Source organism: Salmo trutta, unplaced genomic scaffold, assembly GCF_901001165.1.
Source record: "Salmo trutta unplaced genomic scaffold, fSalTru1.1, whole genome shotgun sequence".
In the NCBI taxonomy this organism is placed as follows: Eukaryota; Metazoa; Chordata; class Actinopteri; order Salmoniformes; family Salmonidae; genus Salmo; species Salmo trutta.
Genome location: NW_021822941.1, coordinates 4,400,724 through 4,428,651, shown reverse-complemented (window position 1 = coordinate 4,428,651; position 27,928 = coordinate 4,400,724). Strand labels below are relative to the sequence as shown.

The window sequence follows — 27,928 nt, the reverse complement described above, 5'->3', positions numbered from 1 at the left end:
AACCAATTAAACAATTTATTGCAAAAACATGAACTTTTTGGTTGAATACATACAATATCATTCACTATCAAATGAGCCCTATTAGATATGAAAACTATATATACACTCTACTACAATCCTGTAGTGAGATCAGATAAAAGTACTGTAGATTACTTGATTAAGTGAAATGTGACATACACAAGATTAATAATAAATGAACTTGTGAAGGCTGAACAAACTAAAGCCTTTTTGTTTGTTTTGTTTAAGTAAATAAGTAAACATGTGAATTCTGAATGTATCCTGATCTAATAACTACAGTATATTATACACAGACTATTAGTTTGAAAGACGTTGTCATAAGATCCTGATTCTTTGAAAAAAATCCCCTTAAACTTTACGACCAAGTAATTTTCACTGAGCACACTTTTTATGATACTAACAGTGGACAATCCAGGGTAGTATTCATTCATCTAGTGGACAAATTCAGGTAGGACCTTCCCTGTTTCGTTCCGTTTACTTCTGTCTAAGAAACGTTTTGCACCAGAATCAGAGGAATGAATACAATCTGTGATGAATGGGTTCATTCATATTGTTACTTGTACGTATTCACTAGAACAAGAGGGCAGTTGGGAACATGGTTACTTAGCATGTCGTTTGTTACTTGCCATTTATGTTTTTAAATGTGGCAACACATTGTAAATAACATACAAATGAAAGTCTTATATTTAGCTATAATGTAACTGAGGCCATTACACAACACATTTATTTTAAGTACCACTTTTTGGTCAGAGAACTCACAATATGAAGAGAGTTCCCTATTTTACCCTGTTCAGGTAGCTTCGTTGAATCAGCTTCCCATCCAGCAAAATCTGGAATGATTTCATCCAGCCTTCTGTTCACCTGGAGAGAGGAACAAAACACAGGAATAATAGAATACAGAACAGAAGCTCAACATTGAGGGAGTCTTTGCTGAATGTCAATATGACATTAGGAATATGTTGCTGACCTGGGTGAAGAGCTCGTATATGTGGAGGTGAGTGTTTTCATTCTCAAACACTTCGCTCATCTTCACAAACATTGGGCATCCATGGTCCTTGTGTCTAATCGCTAGCTTGTCTATATACAGATAAAGAAAATAGGATATTGAGAAGAAAGTCTAAACTTAACAAGGATAAAAGTGACATTACAAGTGAAATATATATTACATTAAGGTGAGGATACCTGGACACACAGCGTATACAACCATGACATCAGACTCAGTGGGAAGCAACTCTCTCACGAAATTACAAGAATTCATGATATTTCCATCGATTTGAGGATGTTCATAATGCAGCTTCTCTGAAAAGAGAAAGTTGATTTATAAGTATTGCAATTTTCAATCGTTAATAATAAACAACATAAAAAAACGAATGCAGAGGTAGGCCTCCATACCTCCCCTACAGGCCTGTACAACGAAGAGCTTGGGTTTCTCACGGAGGGCTGGACACTGGCTGTTGTTAAACAGCTGGTAGATTGTCTCCAGCTGTATCTCCTCCCCATTAGACAGAGAGATGTGTCCTAGTCTACCGTGACACATGATCACCACCATGAGGCAACCGACGTCACCTGTCAGTTGGTCTCGAAATCTCCTGAATTCAGTCATCACCGCCTGAAATGAACGCAACACACAGCATGGAATTAGGATTTTCCAACACATTATATGGATTTAAATGGATTCATGCATTTCTAGTATATTAGCTGCAATGTTTTGGTGGCATGTTTTCAAGTTTACAGCAACATATAAACTTAACTACTTTCAGTTTCTATAGATTTTACCAACAATAAATTGCTGTTTTCATTGCATAACCATGATCTTCTGTAGGTAGATTGTTTCATAAGGTTTTTTTCTGAGTATTTCTACACACACCTTTTACATTACTGTAGACGTATAACACTATGCCAATGTTGTGTACATAATTGAACACATTTATTACAATAATACAAGCACACTGTTTATAATAGCACACAATCTTTACTATAAACTCTATGGTCCATCTAGATGAATTCCTATTTTCAAGATGAAATGTGACAATTTTATGGAAATACAATCGAATAATAATACAGTAATGAAACGTACCTCTTTATTTTCGGCTTTAGACACAGTGGGGTTTTCAAACCCATTTGTTTGAAATAAACGTTCAATTATTTTAACATCATGTTCGGAACCTTCTCTAGTCTCGTCACAAAGCAGGAAGGCTTTACCGGAGCGAATCGTGTACATCTCCAATTTACAGTCTGCCAGTATAAACTCCATAGACCTCAATACAAAGATTATTCAACACAACGTAATGTTGTTCTTCAATCTCATGAAGTCTTACGTTAACATGAACTTGCCCCTTTGTCTTCAAAGTCAGCTCTGGCAGGATGCGGATGCTTGAAGGGCGTGATAACGGTCAGTGGTTATACAGTATAACACAGCTTACTGGTAATATGTGTAAAACTGTACGCTACTGAACTTCAGGACAAGTTTAGTCCAATGCAAAGACATTAAAGAATGCTATTTATTCAAATGAAAATACATTTCAAAATAACAATGTTGTTTTGAGAAGGATAAATTAAAACTGGGTTACGATATTGGCAGTAAGCCAAGGATAGCAAAACACTCTCATACTGAAACTGAATGCTTCAGCAGGATGTTGTTCTCATTCTCATTGGATAAGAGTTTTTGTCTCTGAGTACAGAGGAAGTGGGGTGGAGGCGGTGCTCAACAAGGTCTGTGGAAAGTACCAAACAGCCACTCCACTCCTCATTTTTCCTAAACAGAATTTAAACAGGACATACAAAGAGCAAAGGCAAATGGGGAACTCTCAGACGGTTAGTTTACTAATTTTATTATGAAATATTCTACAGGGTTCTAATGTTTTATATCTTACCACAGAATTATTATGGTAATCAAACATTTGATCTTTGTATAACAATTGTTAAATAAATAGGTAATCCTTTGACAAGTAAGACTTTCTGTTTCTGTATTGAGATGCAGCAGGTTGCCTTGATGTAACATTACACCCCCTGGTGTAGAACACTAGACTGTACAGACCATGTCCTTATTGCCAAGCAGAGAGACATCAGGTCCCATTTCTTAAGTCTTTGGTAATGACTCGACCGGGGCTCAAACCCCCAACCTTCCAATGTCAAGGTGGACACTGACCACAAGGCCATAGCATCCTGTCCAGGGGGTGTACATGTACATAAAGCGGCCTCACACTACAGAAATAGGAGATGAGGTTCTGGCTCGAACAAGGTACACTATGCTTTTTGGTTTTTGTTTACAGAAGCCTGGGAGTTATGACCTGAGTGGAGAATGCAAAGCTATGATGCTGTCTGTCAAAGAGAACAACGAGAGTGCTGAGCCTGACATCAAAATGATGAAATCGATTTTAAATCATTACGGTATTACTTCGTGTGAATTTGTATCTGTCATAACAGCCAAGGTATGACCAGGGAAAGTTTGAATATTTGTTACATGTATTGAGTGAATGATAACCTGAAACTGCTGGAAATTGTTTTGTGTTTTGTATTTTGTGCAGTCTTTAGATTGTGTCCCTTATTTGGATTAGTAGATATCGGGGCTCCAGACATAAGCGTCATAAAAGGTTGATTGGGGGCCCCGAACTGACAGGTACTCAGTTAGCCACGTCAGTTAACATTGTTTTGATTGATAAGTTAGACTAGCCAGCTATCTACACTTCTAGTTTTCATGGCCGAATTCCGACCAGCCACACTGGGCATGTGTCCATGGGCCTTGACCTCCAAGGGGCCCCCATTAACGTTTTTTAGATATTGAATAGAAAGTAACTGATTCCTCTTGTCTTGATTAGTTGACATCTTAATAAGTTGACTGGTTATTGATTAAATGAATTGATTACTCCACTCAGGAAATGCATGATGAGGTGATATCCTTTAGAAACCACATCCAAAGCAGTTTAAGCGATATCAGCTGTGTGTTGGTGGTGATCAGCTCCCATGGAGACCGGGATGTCATCATAGGTGCAGATAACACAAGTCTGGCAGTGAAAGATATAATTCAGCCGTTTGGAGATGAGCAGTGTCTCAAGATGAAAGGGAAGCCTAAGGTCTTTCTCATAGGAGCCTGCAGAGGAGGTTGGGAAATACAATAATAGTCTATTCTGAATTTAAATTACACTTAAGCTGATTGTTTGATTTAAATTGCTGTTGTATCTTATTTATGATTAAGGCAGGTCTGATCATGGGGTCTGGTCTGGTTCTTCTGCTAACTGTAACCAGTCAGAGGTTGACAAGGACACAACAGAATACAAAGCCAATCGAGTTCCAGCATGTATCAATGACATGCTAATTGCATACCCAGCTATGTCGGGTAATGTAGTCCGGTTTAATTCTTTCTTTAAAATTCTTATTATAAAACAAATGAATTCATCCCTAGAAAAAGACTGGATACCCAAAACCCTATTTCAGAGAAACATTTGTTTTCTGTTTGCAGATTTTGTGGCCTTGATGGATAATTGTGGTACAGACATGATTGTGTACATTTGTGAGGTGCTAGAGAAAACTGATACAGAGAAAGAACATCTCTACGACCTATTTGTGAAGGTACAGTATTTATATCTAGATTCACAAGTGATGTCCATTATAGAAAATCTATTGTGAATCGGCTTGATTTTGGGTCCCCTGATCCAAAGATCAACGTTTTATTATTAAACAGAGGAAGGGTAACCAACATAGTGGCATTTGTGTTGAGACATCACATGTAGGATACTTGTATTACATACGGCACTAGCACTGTTACCTTTAATTGCAGACTTAGTAAGTGTTCATAATGTTCTCAGCACATCCACCAGCTGCTGCAGAATGTTTGATGATTACCTTGCTATCTCTTATTCCACAGGCCAATGCAAAAATGGTGGAGGGAACCTACACTGACGATGAAGACAATAAATACATAAAAGAAGTTATGGTTATCGAATCAACTCTCAAGAAGCTCCTTTACCTAGGAAAAAAAAACAACACTTAACTCCAAAATGTACAGCAGTTCTTCATTTAAAAGTTGCATCATACTGCAGCACATTATCCAGGATGATGCTGTAAATAACCACACGTTACAGCGCATGACATCATCATCACTGTCAACCATCGTTGCTGTTAGTGCTCATTGGAACCACCAGAGGGCATCTTTGTGGGAGTCTTTATGAAGGCTGTTAGTGCTTGCTTATTTTTCTAAATAATCCTACAGAGGTCCATGCAGGCCAGACGTTTTCATTACTATACCCTATCTGAAAGAACATATTCCAAGTTTTTAACTAACCTAGTTTTCCCAAACAACACAAAAAATTGCTCAGATGGTCTCTATTTTCAAAATATAACATTTTCCTAGAATAACCACAGCTCCATGCCTAATGATGACAATCAGCAAATACCCATTTGGAGAAAATATCCTTTCTATTATATTATTTTATGTTCCATCATATTCTTAAAATATACAGTATGTGTGACTATGGCAGGGCTGGGGAACATGTTCTTTTGAAATAAATTGTCTTAGTATTATTTTTTTAATGGACTTCCTAAATAAAATATTAATGGTTTATTTGTGATTTCTTTGTTACTTCAATACCTACTTCAATATACTGTATATCAATCATTCATTCATTTCTGCATGTCATCACACAGCATACAAGTCATCCATGTCTTTAAATACAATCAATAAGTTAACTGAAACATGTTGGCTAAGGAAATCACTGTTTTTGATCTTGGCTCTACTATTAGTCTATTTGTTGTGTTGTTCCAAATAGACAGATTTTGTGTTGTTGTAATCTAACGGTACCTGTTTGACACACATACTGTAATTAGTACGCAGAGCTCTTGATCTCATTATTATTGTTATTACATATATGTATATTATTATCATTATAATAACAAGTAATGTCATTGTCATTAGTAGACTTAGTATCGAGCTGTAGGCCTAAGAAGGTGCATTTTATACTAGCTACAGTATACCTAAAACATACATTTGTCACGACTTCTACCGAAGTCGTTGCCCCTCCTTGTTCGGGTGGTGCTCGGCGATCAACGTCACCGGTCTTCTAGCCACCATTGATCAGTTTTTCATTTTCCATTGGTTTTGTCTGGTCTGTTTACACACCTGTTTCATATCCCAGTAATTACATGTTGTGTATTTAACCCTCTGTTTCCCCTCATATCCTTGTCGGTGATTGTTTGTTATGTTATGTACGTGTTGTTTATGTATCGGTGTGCGACGGGCTATTTTTACCCGGATTATTTAGTACATTGGTTTTGGAGTTTATTTTCTTTAATAAATACTCCATTTTGAACCACTTTGGTTTCTCCTGCACCTGACTTCCCTGCCACCTACATACACAGATTATGACAATATTAATACATTTCAAGACCCTAAGAATAGAAATCAACTCAGGAAGACTATTGTCTTGCTGATTGCCCATCAAGGGTGGATGGCTTCTTTTGTATTTCAATAATAGGCTAGGCTGCCCGAATGATTTAGGCTGCCCAAACTCTACAGCATGCCAAGGTAGTGTCACGGGTACTTAGGGCAGGAGGAAGGAGCAGAGTCAAATGCAGGAGATATTGTCCAGTAGCTCGAAGTTTATTCACACCCAAACACTAGGTGATCAAAAAGGCACTGGGAGTACACAATATCCAAAAGGGAAACACGTAATCCATAAAAGGGAAAATCACGCACGGGGCGCAGCCCTGCGAGAAAATAAATCCTCCAATAAAAAACGATAGAGAAGACACGGCCACAGCGTAAACCCGCTGACAAACCAACAATCCCGCACAACACACAACCCCAAAGGAACAAACTAAATACCCCCCCACTAATTACAGAAACGAAAACAGGTGCGGACCTAGACAGACAAAACACAATGAACACAGAAACACAGATCGGTGGCAGCTAGTAGACCGGCGACGATGACCGCCGAGCGCCGCCCGGCCGAGGAGGGGCGCCATTTTCTGTGGATACTGTGACAGGTAGTTTTCGCCTGACACAATAACTTTGCATACTCTTAATTATTATTCGGAAACTATTCAGACCCCTTGACTTTTTCCACATTTTATTACGTTACAGACTTATTCTAAAATTGATCTGAAGTGTCTGAGAGGTATAACACCTCCATACATACTTCCATAATATGTATATTTTTTAACTGGTACCAAGGACCTTCTGACAAGTCTTATGAGGCTAGTGGGCGTCCTTGAGTCTCATCTTTCAATAGAGTGGTCATAGTAGTTTGTAGGCAAACCGTTCAGACACTACAGATATTTTCGTGAGAAGACAGATTTTCATGGTCTCATGGTCTGACAAAAAACGCTCTAGCTCTGCCACCATTCACCGTGGATGCATTGCGATATTGTCGGATGCGGTGGATTAAACACGCAGCCCATGCAAAACACCAGATAGCTCTAGTTTAAGATTTCCGTGGGGGCACGGACATTGTAAGACTAAACAGGACGCAGTCTTAGGCCTACAGCTCAATGTTGGTTCTACAAGGCTACTCCTATAAGAATCCTAAGGATCATGGCATTACTTATAATCATGATTGTAATAATATCACTAACCATGGCATAGTTAGAGAGAGCTGCTTGCATATTGGGTGCGACAAACAAGTGCTGTTAGATTACAATATATTTATTTCTGCCCGTTTGGATCAGTGTAAACGACACTAAATAAATGATAAGTAATACCAGTAACAGCTATTCTAATGAAAACAAAACGTAAAGCCTTTATTACAGCATGGCAAAGATTATAAACGGATTTGTGAAATTGCTTCATCCGACATTTGCGGTTTCGTGAGGCTTGGTGCCCACAGAATCAGGAGGCTATTAAACAAACACTCAAACAGGCAACAGAAGCAGGATCCTAAAAAATATGAATCACACAAACTGTAATAAGCATACAGCGCTCCCCCACCTCTACTTATTGATCTCCTTTTTCTTATGGTTATTCTTGCAATTATTCATATTATTATCATTATAATAATAAGTAGGCCTAATGTCATTATCATTTGTAGGCAAACATCCAAAAATAGAAATCAACTCGGCAAGAGTCTATTGTCCTGGTGATAGTCCATCAATAGTCTATTGTCCTGGTGATAGTCCATCAATAGTCTATTGTCCTGGTGATAGTCCATCAATATCTATTGTCCTGGTGATAGTCCATCAATAGTCTATTGTCCTGGTGATAGTCCATCAATATCTATTGTCCTGGTGATAGTCCATCAATATTATATTGTCCTGTTGATAGTCCATCAATAGTCTATTATCCTGTTGATAGTCCCTCAATAGTCTATTGTCCTGTTGATAGTCTATCAATATTATATTGTCCTGTTGATAGTCCATCAATATCTATTGTCCTGTTGATAGTCCATCAATATCTATTGTCCTGGTGATAGTCCATCAATATCTATTGTCCTGGTGATAGTCCATCAATATTATATTGTCCTGTTGATAGTCCATCAATATTATATTGTCCTGTTGATAGTCCATCAATATTATATTGTCCTGTTGATAGTCCATCAATATCTATTGTCCTGGTGATAGTCACTCAATAGTCTATTGTCCTGTTGATAGTCACTCAATAGTCTATTGTCCTGTTGATAGTCACTCAATAGTCTATTGTCCTGTCGATAGTCCATCAAAATTCTATTGTCCTGTTGATAGGCCATCAATAGTCTATTGTCCTGTTGATAGCCCATCAATAGTCTATTGTCCTGTTGATAGCCCATCAATAGTCTATTGTCCTGGTGATAGTCCATCAATATTATATTGTCCTGGTGATAGTCCATCAATATCTATTGTCCTGGTGATAGTCCATCAATATTATATTGTCCTGTTGATAGTCACTCAATATCTATTGTCCTGTTGATAGTCACTCAATAGTCTATTGTCCTGTTGATAGTCCATCAATAGTCTATTATCCTGGTGATAGTCCAAGGGTGGATGGCTTCTTTTGTATTCCCATTTATTGGAAAGGCTGCTAAACCATTTCCACCAGGTCCACAGCGTTGTAGTTTACTTGCTATACAGTGCACTTTCACTCCATTCTCCGCCTGACTCTGTACCAATGACACCAGATGCTTTTTTATATTGTTGTTATCTATTCGTTAACATTCCACAAGTAAATGTAATAAATAAAATATATACAAAATATAAAATACGGCTTTGCCATCAACTTTTTTTTTTTAGCATACATTACTTGCGTATATTCAGTCAACACATTCAATTGAATTATATAATGGAATATAACAGAACATTTTCGTTTCTCTGAGATGAAAAACTTTAGTTTAACAACAGTTTTAGTAAGTAATATGCTACTGTCCAGTTACAGCTTCTTCTGACAAAGTAGAAACACATTTGTTTTTGTATTTTTTCAGGTGTGTGTGCGGGACAGAGGAAGAGCAATTCTTACACTACTGTTCTAAGTTCAATGACCCTCTTCTTCTTCATCCTCGTCATTCAGTTCATTCAAATTCAATTGTGACGTCATGTGCACCTTGCTAAGTTTCTATTTGGTTTATATCTCCCATTAATTGACAGAATTCATTCAGGTAGAGACACATCAGCACCTTGGGACCAGCTTTACACTGTACCCAAAAGCATAATCAGCGCTCCAACTCCCCCTTGTGGTGGTCTGGAGCAATGAAGCAGTGACACAGGTTAAGGTCCTATACCACAATGTACCTCAATGTCCAGCAGCAAAATCTCAAAACTTTTTATTGAGTTATCACTGTACTTTTGGTCCCGCTTTAAATGAAGTGTAGCTTATAAAGCCTTCATAAACACTACATAAATGTGTTACAAATATTTAACCATATGTTATGCTTTATAAAGGGTTCATAAATGTGGCATAACTGTATGACATAACCCACTATGTCAAATATGACATAAACCTGTGCTTTAATAAAGGGACTGAGGCACTGCTTAATGAAGGCCTTTTAAATCACATTCAATTGAGGCTTCAAAAAGCATCTATAACCCTGCCATGCATCTTGGTATAGCATTGCAACACCAGGATATTGGATTCCTGGGTCCACTCATACGTAAAAATATATTCACGCATGTCTGTAAGTCGCTTTGGATAAAAGCGTCTGCTAAATGTTATATATACCCCTAAAACATTTCTAGGATGGCCCAACCTCTTTCCCTCTCGGGTGCATAGTCAATATTGGACCTGACCTTAACCTCCCCCATAATGCTGTGCTGCAGGATGACAAACACTTTAAAGTGCAGTCATTTTTCTGGTTTACCCTACATTTCCACACATTTTTAATAGAAAAACAACTAATTGTGATTTTCTGTGTTCACAACAATGCTTAAACCACATCACTTTGAAGTCTGGGAAAAATGTAAGTAACAGATTTTTTACTGTAGTTGCCCTTTAATTTAATGAACATCAAATCAAATCTAATTTTATTTGTCTCATGCGCCGAATACAACAGACCTTACAGTGAAATGCTTACTGACAAGCTCTTAAAAATCTCTTAAGGATCCGCCCCCTTTATCAAAATGACATACCCAAATCTAACTTCCTGTAGCTCAGGACCTGAAGCAAGGATATGCATATTCTTGGTACCATTTGAAAGGAAACACTTTGAAGTTTGTGGAAATGTCAAATTAATGTAAAAGAAAATAACACATTAGATCTGGTAAAAGAAAATACAAAGAAAAAACGTGATTTTTGGCATGGCATGGCATTATTTCACTGTAATAGCTACTGTAAATTGCACGGTGCATTTAGATTAACAAGAATTGAAGCATTCTGCCCATATCAGACATGTCTATGTCCTGGGAAGTGTTCTTGTTACTTACAACCTCATGCTAATCGCATTAGCCTACATTAGCTCAATGTTGCTCAATGGGACATCGATCCTGTAGAGGTTAACCTGTTATGGATAGGGGGCAGTATTTTCACGGCCGGATAAAAAATGTACCCGATTTAATCTGATTATTACTCCTGCCCAGAAACTAGAATATGCATATAATTATTAGCTTTGGATAGAAAACACTCCAAAGTTTCTAAAACTGTTTGAATGGTGTCTGTGAGTATAACAGAACTCATTTGGCAGGTTGGAAAAACAAACCAACAAACCATCAGGTGTATCAGACGGACATACAGTGCTACTGCAAGTCTGAAGTCAACAGACCCCTATTCTCTCTCTCTCTCATTTTCCCTCTCAGCAGGACAATAGACCATTGATGGGCTATCAGCAGGACATCTCCAGTGCTTTTCACTGCAGCAGACTTTCATTATTCCCTATGCGCTCCTTTTGATGTTCAATGTCATTGGACTATTAGTCCCCTGCCAGACGTATTCGGGTTGACATTTTAGTTAAAGGGAGTTTGCGTGAGAGTTATTGTTTGTTGTTTGAACTGTATGGATTTTGTGTGGGACTATTTACATTTGGCCGAGAATATTTCTTTGACACTTTAAGGCCTTCTTTGTTTTTTCTATGAACACACCCCATTAATACCCCGTACTCTTCCACTGGGAGGTAATACAGATTATTACAAATCCTCTAATGTTGATGACTGTGTTCTTTCTTGTAAATTGTTTCTATGAAGTTGCCGTTAAATTGCTCTGCCATCATTATTGTATGAGGTATTATTGGTGGGGTTTCCCCTGTGCTGTGATGGGTGTTTTATATGGTGTGTCTTATCTTTTCTCTCCACTGGCTATCTGACCAACAGGCTACACTCTAGTCAGTCTCTTCTGCTGATTTTGTGTGTGTGTGTGTGTGTGTCTGGTAGTGGTACTCTCTCTATCCTACTCTTTTCCCTTTGGCAGGGTTAAAACTTTACTCCTCTCTAACAAGCTGTAAACACGGGCAACGTTGCTTCTACAAAGTATTGACTCGGGGGGTGTGAATACTTATGTCAATGAGAGATTTATGTATTTTATTTTCAATACATTTGCCAATTTCGAAAAACATGCTTTCATTTTCTTATTAAGGGATTTTTGTGTTACCTTTATTTAACTAGGCAAGTCAGTTAAGAACAAATTCTTATTTACAATGACGGCCTACCCTGTCCAAACCCGGACGACGCTGGTCAAAATAGCTCACCAAATGTCGTAAATTATAATCAGAAAATATCTAAATGATGCCTAAAAACATTCCGCAACCCCTGTTGTTCAGCGGTCCCTGAGTAACATGTACAGTTAGCCACATGAGCCCTTTGAAGTATTTGTTTGACAATCAAATGAAAACATGACTGTGTTTATTCAACATTAAAAGGTTGGCTAATACATTTTAAAAGTTAAACGACAGCTCTTTACTGTAAAATGTGCTAATTTTGACTGCAGCCATTTTGTAATAACCAGGAAGATAAAGTTGTCAAGGTCACATCTCCATAATGTCTTCTCAAAGGGACAACAGGATGTAATACAGTGGCTTGTATGTCCTCAGAGATACATATCAAGAACTGACGTCCACTAGAGAGGACAATAATGAATTGCCGGTTCTCAGCAGGATATACTTGAAAAAGAAAGGATTCTTTCACTTTTTACATATAAAAACAACAACAACCTTGGAACGTCCTGTATGCTGGGCTAGTCAAAGCATGATGATTCAATTATTGGTCTGACTACAGAAGATAACAGGTAGGTGCAACTTTACTTTGTCAGGGGCCTTGGACCAGATATATAATATGCTACAAAGAAATATAGAACACAGAACAAATCTACAGAAAAATAAGCTCTCGAACTAAAATATTTTACTGCAAAACAATCAACTTTCTGGTTAAGAATATAAAATATATTCATTGCCAAATGACCCCCATAAGATATCAAATCAATATATACTCTACTACAATCCTGTAGTGAGATCAGATTAAACAACTGTAGATTACTTGAAAGTGACATAGAAATTAGGAATAAAAAGTGATGAATGATAAATCTGAAGACTGCACAAACAAATGCCTTTCTGAGTGTGAATCTAATTCAGTATCTAATTTAGTTAACTACTGGCCTCCCGAGTGGCACAGCGGTCTAAGGCACTGATCAGTGCTAGAGGCGTCACTACAGATCTGAGTTTGATCCCCAGCTGTGTTGCAGCGGTCTGCGAGCGGGAGACCCATGAGGCGGCACACAATTTGGCCCAGCATCATCCAGGTTAGGGGAGGGTTTGGCTGACCAGGATGTCTTTGTCCCATCGCGCTCTAGCGACTCCTTGTGGCAGCCATGCGCATGCACACTGGCTTTGGTTGCCAGCTGTACAGTGTTTCCTCTGACACATTGGTGTGGCTGGCTTCCGGGTTAAGCATGCATTGTGTCAAGAAGCAGTGTGGCTTGGCGGGGATGTGTTTTGGAGGATGCATGGCTCTCGACCTTCACCTCTCCCGAGTCCGTAGGGGAGTTGCAGCAAAGGGACAAGACTAACTACCAATTGGATATTTATTTTTTATTTATTTAACTAGACAAGTCAGTTAGCCTGTTTGGGATAGGGGGCAGTATTGAGAATTTTGGAAAAAATATGTGCCCATTTTTAACTGCCTCCTACACCAACTCAGAAGCTAGAATATGCATATTATTCAGGTTTGGATAGAAAACACTCTGAATTTTCTAAAACTGTTTGAATGGTGTCTGTGAGTATAACAGAACTCCTATGGCAGGCAAAAACCTGACAAGGTTTCAAGCAGGAAGTACCCTGTCTGACAAGGAGTCGTGCGTCTTGCATCTGTTTATTGAAAAGTAAGGATCTTAGCTGTAACGTGACAATTCCCAGGGCTCCGATAGGCTCTCAGAACCCGGGAAATAACTGAAGGTTGACGAGGGAGCCTCAGGCTGAAACACGTTATCGGCTTTGGCAAGTGGCGGCTCAGAGGACCTTTGAATGAGGCGCGTGCACGATTCGCTCCTGAGGAGAAATTTAATTCGGCTGTTTAGGCTCAATGCATATTCCCGGTCGGAATATTATCACTTATCTACGAGATAAATGGCATAAAAATTGGTTTTAAACAGCGGTTGACATGCTTCGAAGTACGGTAATGGAATATTTAGACATTTTTGTCACGCCAATGCGCCATGCGCGACACCGTGATGAAGCATTCTGATAGTGTCTAGAACTCACGAACAAAACGTCGCTGTTTGGATATAACGATGGATTATTTGGGACCAAACCAACATTTGTTATTGAAGTAGAAGTCCTGGCAGTGTATTCTGACGAAGAACAAGCAAGGTAAGAACATTTTTCTTATAGGAAATGTGATTTTGGTGGAGGCTGACCTGGGTGGGTATCTAAATAGCTAGCCCTGTGATGCCGGGCTATGTACTTAGATTATTGCAAAATGTGCTTCATCCGAAAAGCTATTTTAAAATCGGACATATCGAGTGCATAGAGGAGTAATGTATCTATAATTCTTAAAATAATTGTTATGCTTTTTGTGAATGTTTATCGTGAGTAATTTAGCAAACTGTTAGTAAATTCCCCGGAAGTTTGCGGGGGTTATGCTTTTTCTGAACGTCACATGCTAATGTAAAAAGCTGTTTTTTGATATAAATATGAACTTGATTGAACAGACATGCATGTATTGTATAACACAATGTCCTAGGTGTGTCATCTGATGAAGATCATAAAAGGTTAGTGCTGCATTTAGCTGTGGTTTGGGTTTATGTGACATGATATGCTAGCTTGAAAAATGGGTGTCTGATTATTTCTGGCTGGGCACTCTGCTGACATAATCTAATGTTTTGCTTTCGTTGTAAAGCCTTTTTGAAATCGGACAGTGGGGTTAGATTAACGAGATTCTTGTCTTTAAATAGCTGTAAAATAGTCATATGTTTGAGAAATTGAAGTAATAGTATTTCTAACGATTCAAAAATCGCGCCACTGGATTTCAGTGGCTGTTACGTAGGTGGGACGAGTTCGTCCCACATGCGCCAGAGAGGTTAGGAACAAATTCTTATTTACAATGACAGCCTAGCAACAGTGGGTTAACTGCCTTGTTCAGGGGCGGAATGACAGATTTGTACCTTGTCAGCTCGGGGATTCAAACTTGCAACCTTTCAGTTACTAGCCCAACGCTTTAACCACTATGCTACCCTGCCGCCCCGGATATCACGATATTGGGGAGAAAAAGGGATAAGTAAAAAGAGTATATTATATATAACACAGTAATTTGAGAGAAATTGTCATAAGATATTGATTGAAAAAGCCTACATGTTACCAAGCATGCTGTGTCCCTAGGAACTAAACGTAAGCAAATGGAACGAAACCGGGCGGGATCGTCCTGAACTTGAACATGTTGTCAATATCTTTCACAGTCCTGCCATTGGTCAAATCAAATGGGTCACTGTATTGACCCGAGACATTTAGCATTTATATCAATCAGTTGTTATCTCTCTCTCTCACTGCTCCCATCTCTGATTCTGGGTCAGACAATTACACAATTAAACAATTTGGCGACACAGGGACATGGTATGTTCTCTCTGTCTTCTTCTCTCTCTTGTTCTCCCTCTCTTTCCTCTGTTAAAAGGTACCACTTTTTGGTCAGAGAGCTCACGATATGAAGAGAGCGCCCTATGTCACTCTTAATTGATTGATCAAAGTGTATCAGTTGAGCTTTTGTGGATTTGTCGGGTTTTTCCTGCTCATCAAATGTGAATCCTTGGTTTTCCATTCTTATGTCCAGACGTCCGTTCACCTGAAACAAATTGCAGGAAGAACATTATAATACACTGTACACAGGCACAACTCTAGGGAATTTTTGCTGAATTTCTATGGAACACACTTCTAACCTGGGTGAAGAGCTCGTACATGTGGTGGGAATTTGAAAAGTCCTCAAACACCTTCTCCATCTCCTCAAACAGTGGGCATCCATAGTCCGGGTGTATAATCGCCAGTTTTTCTACAATAAAGAAAATATGAAATTGAGGAAAAGAGAGCCCAAACTTGAACCAAGAGAGAATTATTTTTGTCCAATAAAAAGAATTGACTACCATGCTATAGGAGAGGAATTTATACCTGGACACACGGCATACACAACCATGATATCAGACTCTGTGGGAAGCAACTTTGGCGTCGAAGGATAATACTGTGCACTTCCATCCACGTAAGGTTTGGTTTTGTCTTTTTTATCCACTGAAAATCAAAGCAGTTAATTTACATATATATATTTTATCAATAGTTATTAAACATGACAACACAGAATATTACAAACTCATACAGCCATAGGCCTCCATACCCCCCCTACAGGCTTGTACAACGAAGAGCTTGGGTTTCTCACGGAGGGCTGGACACTGGCTGTTGTTAAACAGCTGGTAGATTGTCTCCAGCTGTATCTCCTCCCCATTAGACAGAGAGATGTGTCCTAGTCTACCGTGACACATGATCACCACCATGAGGCAATCGACGTCACCTGGCAGTTTGTCTTTAAATTCTGTGAATTCAGTCATCACTTTCTGAAATGAACGCAACACACAGCATGGAATTAGGATTTTCCAATGCATTATATGGATTTAAATGGATTCTTGCATTTCTAGTATATTAGCTGCAATGTTTTGGTGGCATGTTTTCAAGTTTACAGCAACATATAAACTTAACTACTTTCAGTTTCTATAGATTTTACCAACAATAAATTGCTGTTTTCATTGCATAACCATGATCTTCTGTAGGTAGATTGTTTCATAAGGGTTTTTTCTGAGTATTTCTACACACACCTTTTACATTACTGTAGACGTATAACACTATGCCAATGTTGTGTACATAATTGAACACATTTATTACAATAATACAAGCACACTGTTTATAATAGCACACAATCTTTACTATAAACTCTATGGTCCATCTAGATGAATTCCTATTTTCAAGATGAAATGTGACAATTTTATGGAAATACAATCGAATAATAATACAGTAATGAAACGTACCTCTTTATTTTCGGCTTTAGACACAGTGGGGTTTTCAAACCCATTTGTTTGAAATAAACGTTCAATTATTTTAACATCATGTTCGGAACCTTCTCTAGTCTCGTCACAAAGCAGGAAGGCTTTACCGGAGCGAATCGTGTACATCTCCAATTTACAGTCTGCCAGTATAAACTCCATAGACCTCAATACAAAGATTATTCAACACAACGTAATGTTGTTCTTCAATCTCATGAAGTCTTACGTTAACATGAACTTGCCCCTTTGTCTTCAAAGTCAGCTCTGGCAGGATGCGGATGCTTGAAGGGCGTGATAACGGTCAGTGGTTATACAGTATAACACAGCTTACTGGTAATATGTGTAAAACTGTACGCTACTGAACTTCAGGACAAGTTTAGTCCAATGCAAAGACATTAAAGAATGCTATTTATTCAAATGAAAATACATTTCAAAATAACAATGTTGTTTTGAGAAGGATAAATTAAAACTGGGTTACGATATTGGCAGTAAGCCAAGGATAGCAAAACACTCTCATACTGAAACTGAATGCTTCAGCAGGATGTTGTTCTCATTCTCATTGGATAAGAGTTTTTGTCTCTGAGTACAGAGGAAGTGGGGTGGAGGCGGTGCTCAACAAGGTCTGTGGAAAGTACCAAACAGCCACTCCACTCCTCATTTTTCCTAAACAGAATTTAAACAGGACATACAAAGAGCAAAGGCAAATGGGGAACTCTCAGACGGTTAGTTTACTAATTTTATTATGAAATATTCTACAGGGTTCTAATGTTTTATATCTTACCACAGAATTATTATGGTAATCAAACATTTGATCTTTGTATAACAATTGTCTAATTAATAAGTAAGTAATCCTTTGACAAGTAAGACTTCCTGTTTCTGTATTGAGATGCAGCAGGTTGCCTTTGTAACAGTGTAGGTTCCATCCCTCTCTTCGCCCCAACCCGGGCTCGAACCAGGGACCCTTGCACACATCAACAACTGACACCCCACCGAAGCATCTTTACCCATCGTGCCACAAAAGCCACGGCCCTTGCAACGCAAGGGGAAACCCTACTTCAAGTCTCAGAGCGAGTGACGTCACTGATTGAAACGCTATTAGCGCGCACCACCGCTAACTAACTAGCCATTTCACATCGGTTACACCTTGATGTATCAGTACACCCCCTGGTGAAGAACACTAGACTGTACAGACCATGTCCTTATTGCCAAGCAGAGAGACATATATTATCCTGGTGATAGTCCATCAATAGTCTATTGTCTTGTTGATAGTCCATCAATAGTATATTATCCTGGTGATAGCCCATCAAGGGAGGATGGCTTCTTTTGTGTTCACCAATATGTAAACCTCTCTCTCACTGAATGAATGCTGTCAATGAATGGGTGATTTAAACCAGATAGAAACTGATGTGCACACCCATACCACTCATACGTAAAAATTTATTCACGCATGTCTGTAAGTCGCTTTGGATAAAAGTGTCTGCTAAATGTTATATATTCCACCAAAACATTTCTAGGATTGCCCAACCTCTTTCCCTCTCGGGTGCATAGTCAATATTGGACCTGACCTTAACCTCCCCCATAATGCTGTGCTGCAGGATGACACGCTGTAAAGTGCAGTCATGCACAGCAGAAAACATTTTTTTCACACTTTTTTAATAGAAAAACATTTTCTGTGTTCACAACAATGCTTAAACTACATCACTTTTGAAGTCTGGGAAAAATCTAAAAAACATGGTTTTTTTTGTGTAGTTGCCCTTTAATTCAGTGCGCATGCCCTGCACTGTTGTTCACAGGTTTTCAGTAGTAAGCGCACCTGATTGGCCGCCAATGGAATGGGTGGAGTAAAAGGCCAGCCCCATGAGATGACACCATATATACATTATACAGACCCTAGAGAGTATTCCCTACAAAACACTGCTGCACACAGAATAGTTATTGCTCTAAGGCAATATCTATTCCATATACAGTGATTCGCATTGGGGGCATTTATTTTACCCTGAAACATGTTTTAAAACTCAAATTGAATGCAAATGTCACTTAAATAGGACACATATGAATTATTGTTAATGTTTAGACAATAATTCTTCATATATCTTGGCTAGTTAGCCACTATTACTTTTATTTTGAAAAAATTCTGAAATTAGTAAATTTTTTGTGTCGCTGATCATGTGATGATTTCGCAAATCAAATGCCCAGTTGTGCTGCCACTGCAAAGTGAAAAACATGTTCACCTTTATTTATTGTAATTTACATTTGTTTGTAGTAGTTAAGTGTTGAGTTAGGTTACACACTGTATATATCTCAATCGTTATTTCAAATAATTTCGGGGACTTTAGCTAGTTAGCAGGCTCAGCTAAATACAAATACAATTTTACGTTCGTAACCACGGTTATGTCAGCTACAATATGGTATCCTTCCGCAGGGCAGGATACATTGTAAAAATGTCCAATTATTTCCGTGTACTGGGTAGTGCTGTGGCTGACCCCCTTAAAAAGCTGCCGCCGCACGACTTTCATTCGTGTCCTTTTCGAGGCACAGTAAGTAGATCACTGATGAAGAGGATTGGAGTGATCCAGTAGTTTACTAATCTGTGGTTATATACTGTATTCTAGTCAATGCCACTCAGACATTGCTCATCCCAATATTTATATATGTCTTAATTCCATTCTTTTACTTTTAGATTGCTCTGTATTGTTAGATAGTACTGCACTGTAGGAGCTAGGAACACAAGCATTTCACTACACCCACAATAACATCTGCTACATATGTGTTTGCGACCAATAAAATGTAATTAGATTTTCTCTCCAGAATATGCTCAGGAAAAAGCTATATTTCTCAATGCAGTTCTGGTCCTCGTGGGGAGACTGGGGTGTATTCATTCATGCAAACCACAGTGAAATGTTTTCTGCAAAATACATTTTTTTTGCAACGAAAATAAGCATTTCACCTTGAAGAAATGCAGGTCCATCTCTGTTCTTTTCAGTCATTTACTTCCGTATTGTTTCTAGTGAATACACCCATTGTTGTGGAAAAGAGATATACATGACTCAATACTTACAAGATTTTTTAAAATTTGGAATTGTGATCCCCATTATCAGCATCATTTATTAAGATCTGCATGACGTCAGCTAGTCTTTCTGGGTCCAACACAGAACTAAAAAGACATTATAAACAATGAATATACATAAGAGGTGGTAGTGTCTCTGAACATGCAGAAGAGGGCGTCAGAGCTCCTTTCTCAGCCTGAATTTAAAATGGATTAAAAATAGATCTTTTGATCACTGGCCTACACGCAATACCACAATGTCAAAGTGGAATTATGTTTTATGATAGAAAAACAACATGAAAAGCTGAAATGTCTTGAGTCAATAAGTGTTCAAGACCTTTGTTATGGCAATCCTAAATAAGTAAGAGTAAAAATGTGCTTAAAAAGATTTTTTTACAAGTACAGTCAAGCAGTGAATTTCAAAACACAGATTCAACCAGAAAGAGCAGGGGTTTTTTCCCAATGCCTCGCAAAGAAGGGCACCGATTGGTAAATAGATACAAATAAAAAAAACAGACATTGAATATATTCAAAATTACTGAATGCAGTCGTCACCTCCTGAAAATGAACGCAACATACAGCATGGAATTAGGATTTTTCAAAACACATATGGATTTATTTTTAAACATGAATTCTTGTTCTGTGAAGGATAAATTATAACTGGGTTATGATATTGTCTGTAAGCCAAGGATAGCAAAACACACTCATACTGAAACTGAATGCTTCAGCAGGATGTTGTTCTCATTCTCATTGGATAACAGTTTTTGTCTCTGAGTACAGAGGAAGTGGGGTGGAGGCGGTGCTCAACAAGGTCTGTGGAAAGTACCAAACTGTACTGTTTTGCAACAGTGTGTGTGAACTTGAAGCAGACATTAGTTGAACATATTGTGTCAAGACAAATGGATAACTCTCAAATCCAGGTGAGTTGACTCATTATATTAATACACTGTTGTACATGTTTTTACATTTCTAATCACATCAGTATTTTATGGCAGCAATATGGGCCTCAGTGGAGCAACAACAACCAGGCTGGGTTCTTATAAACCAATATGGGCCTCAGTGGAGCAACAACAACCAGGCTGGGTTCTTATAAACCAATATGGGCCTCAGTGGAGCAACAACAACCAGGCTGGGTTCTTATAAACCAATATGGGCCTCAGTGGAGCAACAACAACCAGGCTGGGTTCTTATAAACCAATATGGGCCTCAGTGGAGCAACAACAACCAGGCTGGGTTCTTATAAACCAATATGGGCCTCAGTGGAGCAACAACAACCAGGCTGGGTTCTTATAAACCAATATGGGCCTCAGTGGAGCAACAACAACCAGGCTGGGTTCTTATAAACCAATATGGGCCTCAGTGGAGCAACAACAACCAGGCAGGGTTCTTATAAACCAATATGGGCCTCAGTGGAGCAACAACAACCAGGCTGGGTTCTTATAAACCAATATGGGCCTCAGTGGAGCAACAACAACCAGGCTGGGTTCTTATAAACCAATATGGGTCTCAGTGGAGCAACAACAACCAGGCTGGGTTCTTATAAACCAATATGGGCCTCAGTGGAGCAACAACAACCAGGCTGGGTTCTTATAAACCAATATGGGCCTCAGTGGAGCAACAACAACCAGGCTGGGTTCTTATAAACCAATATGGGCCTCAGTGGAGCAACAACAACCAGGCTGGGTTCTTATAAACCAATATGGGCCTCAGTGGAGCAACAACAACCAGGCTGGGTTCTTATAAACCAATATGGGCCTCAGTGGAGCAACAACAACCAGGCTGGGTTCTTATAAACCAATATGGGCCTCAGTGGAGCAACAACAACCAGGCAGGGTTCTTATAAACCAATATGGGCCTCAGTGGAGCAACAACAACCAGGCTGGGTTCTTATAACCAATATGGGCCTCAGTGGAGCAACAACAACCAGGCTGGGTTCTTATAAACCAATATGGGCCTCAGTGGAGCAACAACAACCAGGCTGGGTTCTTATAAACCAATATGGGTCTCAGTGGAGCAACAACAACCAGGCTGGGTTCTTATAAACCAATATGGGCCTCAGTGGAGCAACAACAACCAGGCTGGGTTCTTATAAACCAATATGGGCCTCAGTGGAGCAACAACAACCAGGCTGGGTTCTTATAAACCAATATGGGCCTCAGTGGAGCAACAACAACCAGGCTGGGTTCTTATAAACCAATATGGGCCTCAGTGGAGCAACAACAACTAGGCAGGGTTCTTATAAACTCAGATCATTCCAAGTGAAGTTCTTATTATGTATTAAGGGCCAGAACAGAGAACAGCAAAACAGCTTTTAGATTTCTGGCTTGTTGGTTCTGGAACAGTCTTCAGCATTCCTTCAATGTGTAGGACTTTGTCCCAATAGAGGAATTCATGGCTAAAGTTAGACTGTGTTCAACTACAATATTTCATGCCAATATCATATCAGTTGTATGATCACTATGGGTATTGATTGGTTTTGATAGTTATGTGTTTTGCTGTCTATGCTCTGTACTGTTAAATGTGCATTTTTATTATTGAACTGCTCTTCAAGGCCAGGACTCCATCATTAGAGTTATTCTGGTTAAATAAAATACTTCCTGGTTAAATAAAATAACAAAATCAAAATGATCTTATAGATATATTATCTTTGTCGGTTCAACACTGCAGGACTTTGACAGATATGACTTGAAAGGACAACGCAGAGCTTTGATGTTGCGTATCAATCACAGTGGTGCTGATAGCGACCTCGAAATAATGAAGAAACTTTTCAATGATTATGGTGTCCAGTTTGAACCACCTGTTATTGACAAAACTGCAGAGGTATGTTTTCATGTTTATTTGTTTACCAGCTGTATTAAGTACTCATTTACAATATATAAACATATACAAAAACTATTCCAACTTTTCTTTAGAGAAACAACTAATAACAATTTCTCACCTATCTACACACAATAGCCCATAATGACAAAGTGAAAACATGTTTTTATTGACAAAGTGTAAATAAAACAAATGTATTGACAATAAAATACAGAAGGTGTGTGTGTGTGTACAGTATGTGATGATATTACTTATTGAGGAGGGTTTTACTTTGTGATGGACTTCCCCATTCAGGAAATGAAGAGAGCAGTCTCTGACTTCAGAGACAGCATCAACGGAAGCAAAGAAGACATCAGCTGTGTTTTTGTAGTGACCACCTCCCATGGAAACCGTGATGTCATCGTAGGTGCAGATAACAAAAGGCTTCTAGTTAAAGATATAATTGAACCGTTTGGAGACGAGCTGTGTCCCAAGATGAAGGGGAAGCCCAAGGTCTTCATCATAGATGCCTGTAGAGGGCGTAAGTTACCACTTCCATGTACAGTACTATACAGTCCCTCCAGGATTTCGTGAATTTCTTTAGTGATTTCTGCATCAAAAAAACCTCTTGATTTTGCGGTATCTTTTCTGAAATTCTGCGATGTCTTTTTTTCACGTTAATTTCATATAAAGTAATAAAAAGTTATGTGCTCAGGTTTAGGACGATATTAAGCAAAACACATAATACAAAACAATTAGAAACATCTAAAGTGCTCAATTGTGTTTATTTCCTGAACAAACAGCACTGTCATAATCCACTCACACACACCTCTCCATCAGGCTTGGGGCTTGCTTTCAACACAAGATGAACTTCCCATTCCTCTCTACCTCTCTTAAAAAAACTAATAGATTCAAAGCTGATCTATCGCTTTCAATTTGAGGACCGATATTTCTTTCTAATAAGTTGTTTACAAAATACTTGATTGTGATTTTTTTCTGAAAAGGTCGTAAGGTAGATAAAGAACATACAATGTTGTTGATATGTACTATTCCCTTTTTAAACAATCCAGAAAGATTGTTCTTTCGTGATCCGTATTAAGTTTTACAGACAGTTTAAAACGGCAAAGCTGACAAATTGCACTCAGTGCTTTAAGCAGCGCTCTCCATAGACAGCCTGGGGAGAGCAGAGTGCCGACCACCTTACTAAAGCCAAGGTTAGCGGAATAAAAGTTTGAGTAAAAACGCCACTCACCTTGATTCTTTCAGCGCTTGCCAGTCTTCCTTGCTACCAATTCAGTCATGGTGATCTGCCTCTGCTGTGGGAACTGTTCTGACATTCTCATATTCTTTGCTGATTCCAAGTGACTGTTGATTGTTGACTCTCTAGATTCCAAAAACATGAGGAAATTGTTTTGCACGCTCGTTAGCTGTTATTTTTGTTGGCAAATGAGATTGATTTCTGTTCATTGTGCTGCCAAGCATTTCGCTACACTCGCATTAACATCTGCTAGTCATGTGTATGTGACCAATAAAATTGGATTTGATTTGCCTGTCAGCCATCAACAATCACCCATCATCTTCGCACTTGAATGCGCTGACAGGACGGGGAAAAACTTTGTTGACGTGTGGTTAGATTGGGCCATTATCCACGGTAACAGTGCAGTAATTGGTCAAAATTACGAACCCGCTTTTGATGGGACCCTTTAATGAACTAAAGGTGCGGGGATTGGTCAAAATTGCGAGCTCTCGTATAATATGCGCTGATTGGTTGATTTTGCATTGAATTATGCGATCACAGAATCGCGGAATCCTGGAGGGTCTGACTATAACGTTACAACATTCTGGTAACTTTCCCAAAACTCCCTGTTTTTAAAAAAAAAATCCTGTTTTGAAGATTCGTGGAATCAGGAGGAAATAAGAAGGGAACTCTGGAATCCTCCAACCAGGATTTTAAGAAAAACTGGGATTGTTTTTCTTCTTAAACCATCCTCCACTAACTATTGTGAAATTAAATTATTTAATGATGTACAGTAATTGTCTTAACATATTTAAATCTAAGCACGGAAGGATTTAGGAGTGCCTCTTGACTCTGCTGCTGATACTACCACATCAGAGGAGGACGAAAAAACACGAACATACAGGTCCAGCCGAGTACCACCATGTATTAATGATATGCTGGTTGCATATTCATCTATGACCGGTAATTGCATAAATTACTTTTTATAATTTTTTAAAGTTCAACATTTAATACAAAGTGATGTAGGACACACCCCTGCAGCACACGCAAGATTGTTTTAAACCATTAAGCCATGGCAAAATGTTTGAAATTAAAACTTTTCTATGAGCCTAAAGGCAAAATGTGTAGAATAGCATGAGATTAGCTTTAAAACTACACATTTTCTATCTGCCTCATGTAGAGAATTGCAAGAAGTTAGCTGTTTTCCTAAAAAAAATAAAAAATTAACAAATAATCTGACCTTGTGTGGCCTTGCAAAACTGTGTTACGCCACTGAATGCACAATCAAGGGTTTGTGATAAACCAACTACAGTTTATTCCAGTCAAGTGAATAATGAATTAGTAAACTATTGTATAACCAAAGACAATAGATACACTTGGAACACATCTCCAAAGTATGATTACTGTATCAGACCTTCAAATGCATCTAGGTGTTCATTCAAAGGAAACATGAATGACAAATGATGATCTTGTTGCAGATTATGTGTCCTTGATGAGTGACCTGGGGTCACATATGATTGTCAACATAGGCGAGGTGTTTGGTTCAGCCACAGAGGAAGAACACGTCTATGACTTATTGGTGAAGGTACAGTTTTCCTATGAATAATACATTAATAGCAGTCCTCCATGTGTTACATAGTCAACATAAGTGGCACTGGCAACAACATTAACTAATGTTAGTGTTGATGTCTATTTGAAGGCATGTCTTAAATACAGCATGTTTTAAAGTTGAAGACAAGTTGGTATGATGCTAAAAATAAGTGAACTTTTAACAAATGAAAATACCACTGATTGCCAGAGTGGCTTTTGATTAGTTTCCATTTTGAGTCATTTGGGATGGTTGATGTTGTTTATACAGCATTTCCAACCAAAGCAGACTGCACATTGTGACAGACAGCACATTGTGACAGACTGCACATTGTGACAGACAGCACATTGTGACAGACTGCACATTGTGACAGACTGTAAATTGTGACAGACAGTACATTGTTTTCTACATCCACAGGCCAATGCAAAGATGGTGATGAGAAGCTCTTCAGGAGATACAACAAAGAAAGTGGTGATGACAATCGAGTCCACCCTCAAGAGGCTTCTTTACCTGGGACGTAAAACTGGAACTGGGACTACTAATCTAGAAAGGTAAAGATAATAAACTGAAAGTATTTGCATTTGGCGCTGGGTTTGTGTGCTGAGGATTATTTCCCGCTCAAACTCAGAAACCATATCTCTGGTGCGGCAATTATCACCAGGAGTAGGATGGTAACCTGTCTGGATGAAATCCCTGAGCCAAAAAGGTAAAACATTGTCGTTCTAGCCCTGAGCAAGGCGGTTAACCACCAACAACTGTGTGGATGTGGATTAAGGCAGCCCCCTGCATCTCTCTGATTCATAGGGGTTAAATGCGGAAGACACATTTCAGTTGAATGCATTCAGTTGTACAACTGATTAGCTAGACACTTGTAACAGAAACAAAGGAATTAATAGTAACAGAAACAAGTCGTTTTTAAAATTTATTTTCAAATTGCTGAAATAAACAGCCACTATAAATAGCCAACTTTAGCCAGAACTACATTACAATCAATGGAAGTGATGGGGGTAATCGTGCAATAGTTTTTAAATGGACAAATCACCTAATGTCAAACCATATATGGAGTTGTCAGTTGATTTGGCCATGACATTTCGAAAATTGCACAATTGCTCCTAAAAACTTCCATTGTTAGCTAGCCGTGGCTAAAGTTAGCTGACGTTTTGTAATGACTGTTTACAGAAAACCACACCATGGCTTATTTCTCCTGGTTTATAGATTACTATCAGGGTTACTATCTAACATCAAGTTGTGTGTTTGCAGTTGTAGGCAGTTTTATTGACGTAATACTTTTTAGTCTTTTCTACCCTGTAAAGCCAAACACCTTTTCTCCTCTTTCAGGAAAGATACATGTTTTCTCTCATGAAGTAAAGGAGCTGGAATAGCTGGTCAACAGAGTGAAAAAGGAGACCCTGCAGAGGGACAGTTTAGAGGATGGAAGCGGCATTCTTGATACGCAGGCATTGAACATGTAATATATAAATATTGAATTTGGTTCCTAGTGAATAGACTTCAGGGGGAAGCAAACTGGGTGGGACCTTCCTGAAATAATGCAGAGAAGAATGTGAAGAAAATAACAGTTATTGAATCCAGATATGTTATGTTGTAGTCATGTTATGTTGTAGTCATGTTAAATTTACTATCTGTTTTTGTTAATGTCTCAATGTATGGAATATTCTGATGTAATGCTAAATTGTTCGGGGCTTGTTGTGTGTTGATGTGTCATATGATAAATAATAATTATGTTGTCATTGTCCTTTATGCAAATACTCATATGATGAGGATGTTGATCCTCATGAGGTGCCAGCGAGTCAAAATCTAATGCTATAGATTACAACAGTTTTACATGCTCTATCCAGAACAGAATAGATGCTCAGAAAAAATGCAACATTTCTTAAAACAGTTATGCTGGAATGGCAAGGGGAGGCTGGGCCTATTGGGGAATACTGGGGCGTATTCATTAATGCAAACCATAGCGAAACAATTAGCAACAAAAATAAATGTTTGTTGTTGGACAATTTCTGATTTGTCCCCCATCGTTGTGTGTTTTCTTATGTTTGATTCCATTTGGTTCCTAATGAATACACTTCAGGGGGGAACCAAATGGAAGCAAACAGAAGCAAACAGGGTGGGATCATCCTGAATTTGTTCAATTAAAACAATTTGTATTTTTTTTTTATTATGTTGGAAAACATTTTTGCTACGGTTTGATGTGATCTGCATGGCCATGGCTCTACATTGAAGAGATGGTAGTATCTCTGAACATGCAGTAGAGGGAGCTATAGTGGGCGTCAGAGCTCCTTGCTCTAGCCAGTGACTGACATTGTTTCCTGTGATTAAATCAGATTTTAAAACCTG

General features: G+C 38.6%; 4 protein-coding genes across 8 annotated transcripts; 2 read left to right on the top strand and 2 right to left on the bottom strand.

The window, feature by feature from the left end:
* On the bottom strand, positions 1 to 24,622 carry LOC115187398 (caspase-14-like). 2 transcript variants are annotated; one of them, XM_029746486.1, is made up of 5 exons: positions 24,001 to 24,622; positions 1,411 to 1,627; positions 1,201 to 1,317; positions 986 to 1,095; positions 1 to 879 (listed from the first exon to the last, which is right to left on the bottom strand). In XM_029746486.1, exons 2-5 carry the CDS (start codon positions 1,619 to 1,621, stop codon positions 742 to 744), a joined length of 576 nt encoding a protein of 191 aa, XP_029602346.1. In that variant the 5' UTR covers positions 1,622 to 1,627; positions 24,001 to 24,622; the 3' UTR covers positions 1 to 741. The 2 variants fall into 2 exon arrangements, with proteins under 2 accessions (XP_029602346.1, XP_029602345.1); XM_029746485.1 differs by lacking the exon at positions 24,001 to 24,622 and adding an exon at positions 2,096 to 2,540.
* On the top strand, positions 2,608 to 5,578 carry LOC115187393 (caspase-14). Of its 2 annotated transcripts, XM_029746476.1 has the most exons (6): positions 2,608 to 2,832; positions 3,291 to 3,449; positions 3,894 to 4,119; positions 4,214 to 4,354; positions 4,478 to 4,587; positions 4,883 to 5,578. In XM_029746476.1, the coding sequence occupies exons 1-6, from the start codon at positions 2,815 to 2,817 to the stop codon at positions 5,006 to 5,008; spliced, it is 780 nt and encodes a 259-aa protein (XP_029602336.1). In that variant the 5' UTR covers positions 2,608 to 2,814; the 3' UTR covers positions 5,009 to 5,578. The 2 variants fall into 2 exon arrangements, with proteins under 2 accessions (XP_029602336.1, XP_029602337.1); XM_029746477.1 differs by lacking the exon at positions 3,894 to 4,119 and having other exon boundaries at positions 2,611 to 2,832; positions 3,291 to 3,408.
* Positions 15,140 to 17,374, bottom strand: LOC115187412 (caspase-14-like). Its single transcript, XM_029746499.1, has 5 exons — positions 16,892 to 17,374; positions 16,207 to 16,423; positions 15,987 to 16,103; positions 15,761 to 15,870; positions 15,140 to 15,666 (listed from the first exon to the last, which is right to left on the bottom strand). Exons 1-5 carry the CDS (start codon positions 17,066 to 17,068, stop codon positions 15,397 to 15,399), a joined length of 891 nt encoding a protein of 296 aa, XP_029602359.1. The 5' UTR covers positions 17,069 to 17,374; the 3' UTR covers positions 15,140 to 15,396.
* Positions 20,487 to 27,928, top strand: LOC115187386 (caspase-14-like). Of its 3 annotated transcripts, none has more exons than XM_029746465.1 (8): positions 20,643 to 20,872; positions 22,617 to 22,772; positions 23,064 to 23,289; positions 24,808 to 24,948; positions 25,464 to 25,570; positions 25,991 to 26,124; positions 26,202 to 26,279; positions 26,912 to 27,928. In XM_029746465.1, exons 1-8 carry the CDS (start codon positions 20,852 to 20,854, stop codon positions 26,934 to 26,936), a joined length of 888 nt encoding a protein of 295 aa, XP_029602325.1. In that variant the 5' UTR covers positions 20,643 to 20,851; the 3' UTR covers positions 26,937 to 27,928. The 3 variants fall into 3 exon arrangements, with proteins under 3 accessions (XP_029602327.1, XP_029602325.1, XP_029602326.1); XM_029746466.1 differs by having other exon boundaries at positions 20,645 to 20,872; positions 22,620 to 22,772; XM_029746467.1 differs by lacking the exon at positions 26,202 to 26,279 and having other exon boundaries at positions 20,487 to 20,872.

Coding starts and splice junctions, on each gene's coding strand:
- LOC115187398 (XM_029746485.1), bottom strand. CDS start 2,272: ATGGAGTTTATACTGGCAGACTGTAAATTGGAGATGTACACGATTCGC. Junction 1,628..2,095: donor CTAAAGCCGAAAATAAAGAG/GTACGTTTCATT, acceptor CGTTCATTTCAG/GCGGTGATGACTGAATTCAG. Junction 1,318..1,410: donor TGTACAGGCCTGTAGGGGAG/GTATGGAGGCCT, acceptor TTCTCTTTTCAG/AGAAGCTGCATTATGAACAT.
- LOC115187393 (XM_029746476.1), top strand. Junction 4,120..4,213: donor CATAGGAGCCTGCAGAGGAG/GTTGGGAAATAC, acceptor TTTATGATTAAG/GCAGGTCTGATCATGGGGTC. Junction 4,355..4,477: donor TGCATACCCAGCTATGTCGG/GTAATGTAGTCC, acceptor TTCTGTTTGCAG/ATTTTGTGGCCTTGATGGAT.
- LOC115187412 (XM_029746499.1), bottom strand. CDS start 17,068: ATGGAGTTTATACTGGCAGACTGTAAATTGGAGATGTACACGATTCGC. Junction 16,424..16,891: donor CTAAAGCCGAAAATAAAGAG/GTACGTTTCATT, acceptor CGTTCATTTCAG/AAAGTGATGACTGAATTCAC. Junction 15,667..15,760: donor TGTACGAGCTCTTCACCCAG/GTTAGAAGTGTG, acceptor AATTTGTTTCAG/GTGAACGGACGTCTGGACAT.
- LOC115187386 (XM_029746465.1), top strand. CDS start 20,852: ATGGATAACTCTCAAATCCAG. Junction 22,773..23,063: donor TTATTGACAAAACTGCAGAG/GTATGTTTTCAT, acceptor TTCCCCATTCAG/GAAATGAAGAGAGCAGTCTC. Junction 25,571..25,990: donor TCTATGACTTATTGGTGAAG/GTACAGTTTTCC, acceptor CTACATCCACAG/GCCAATGCAAAGATGGTGAT.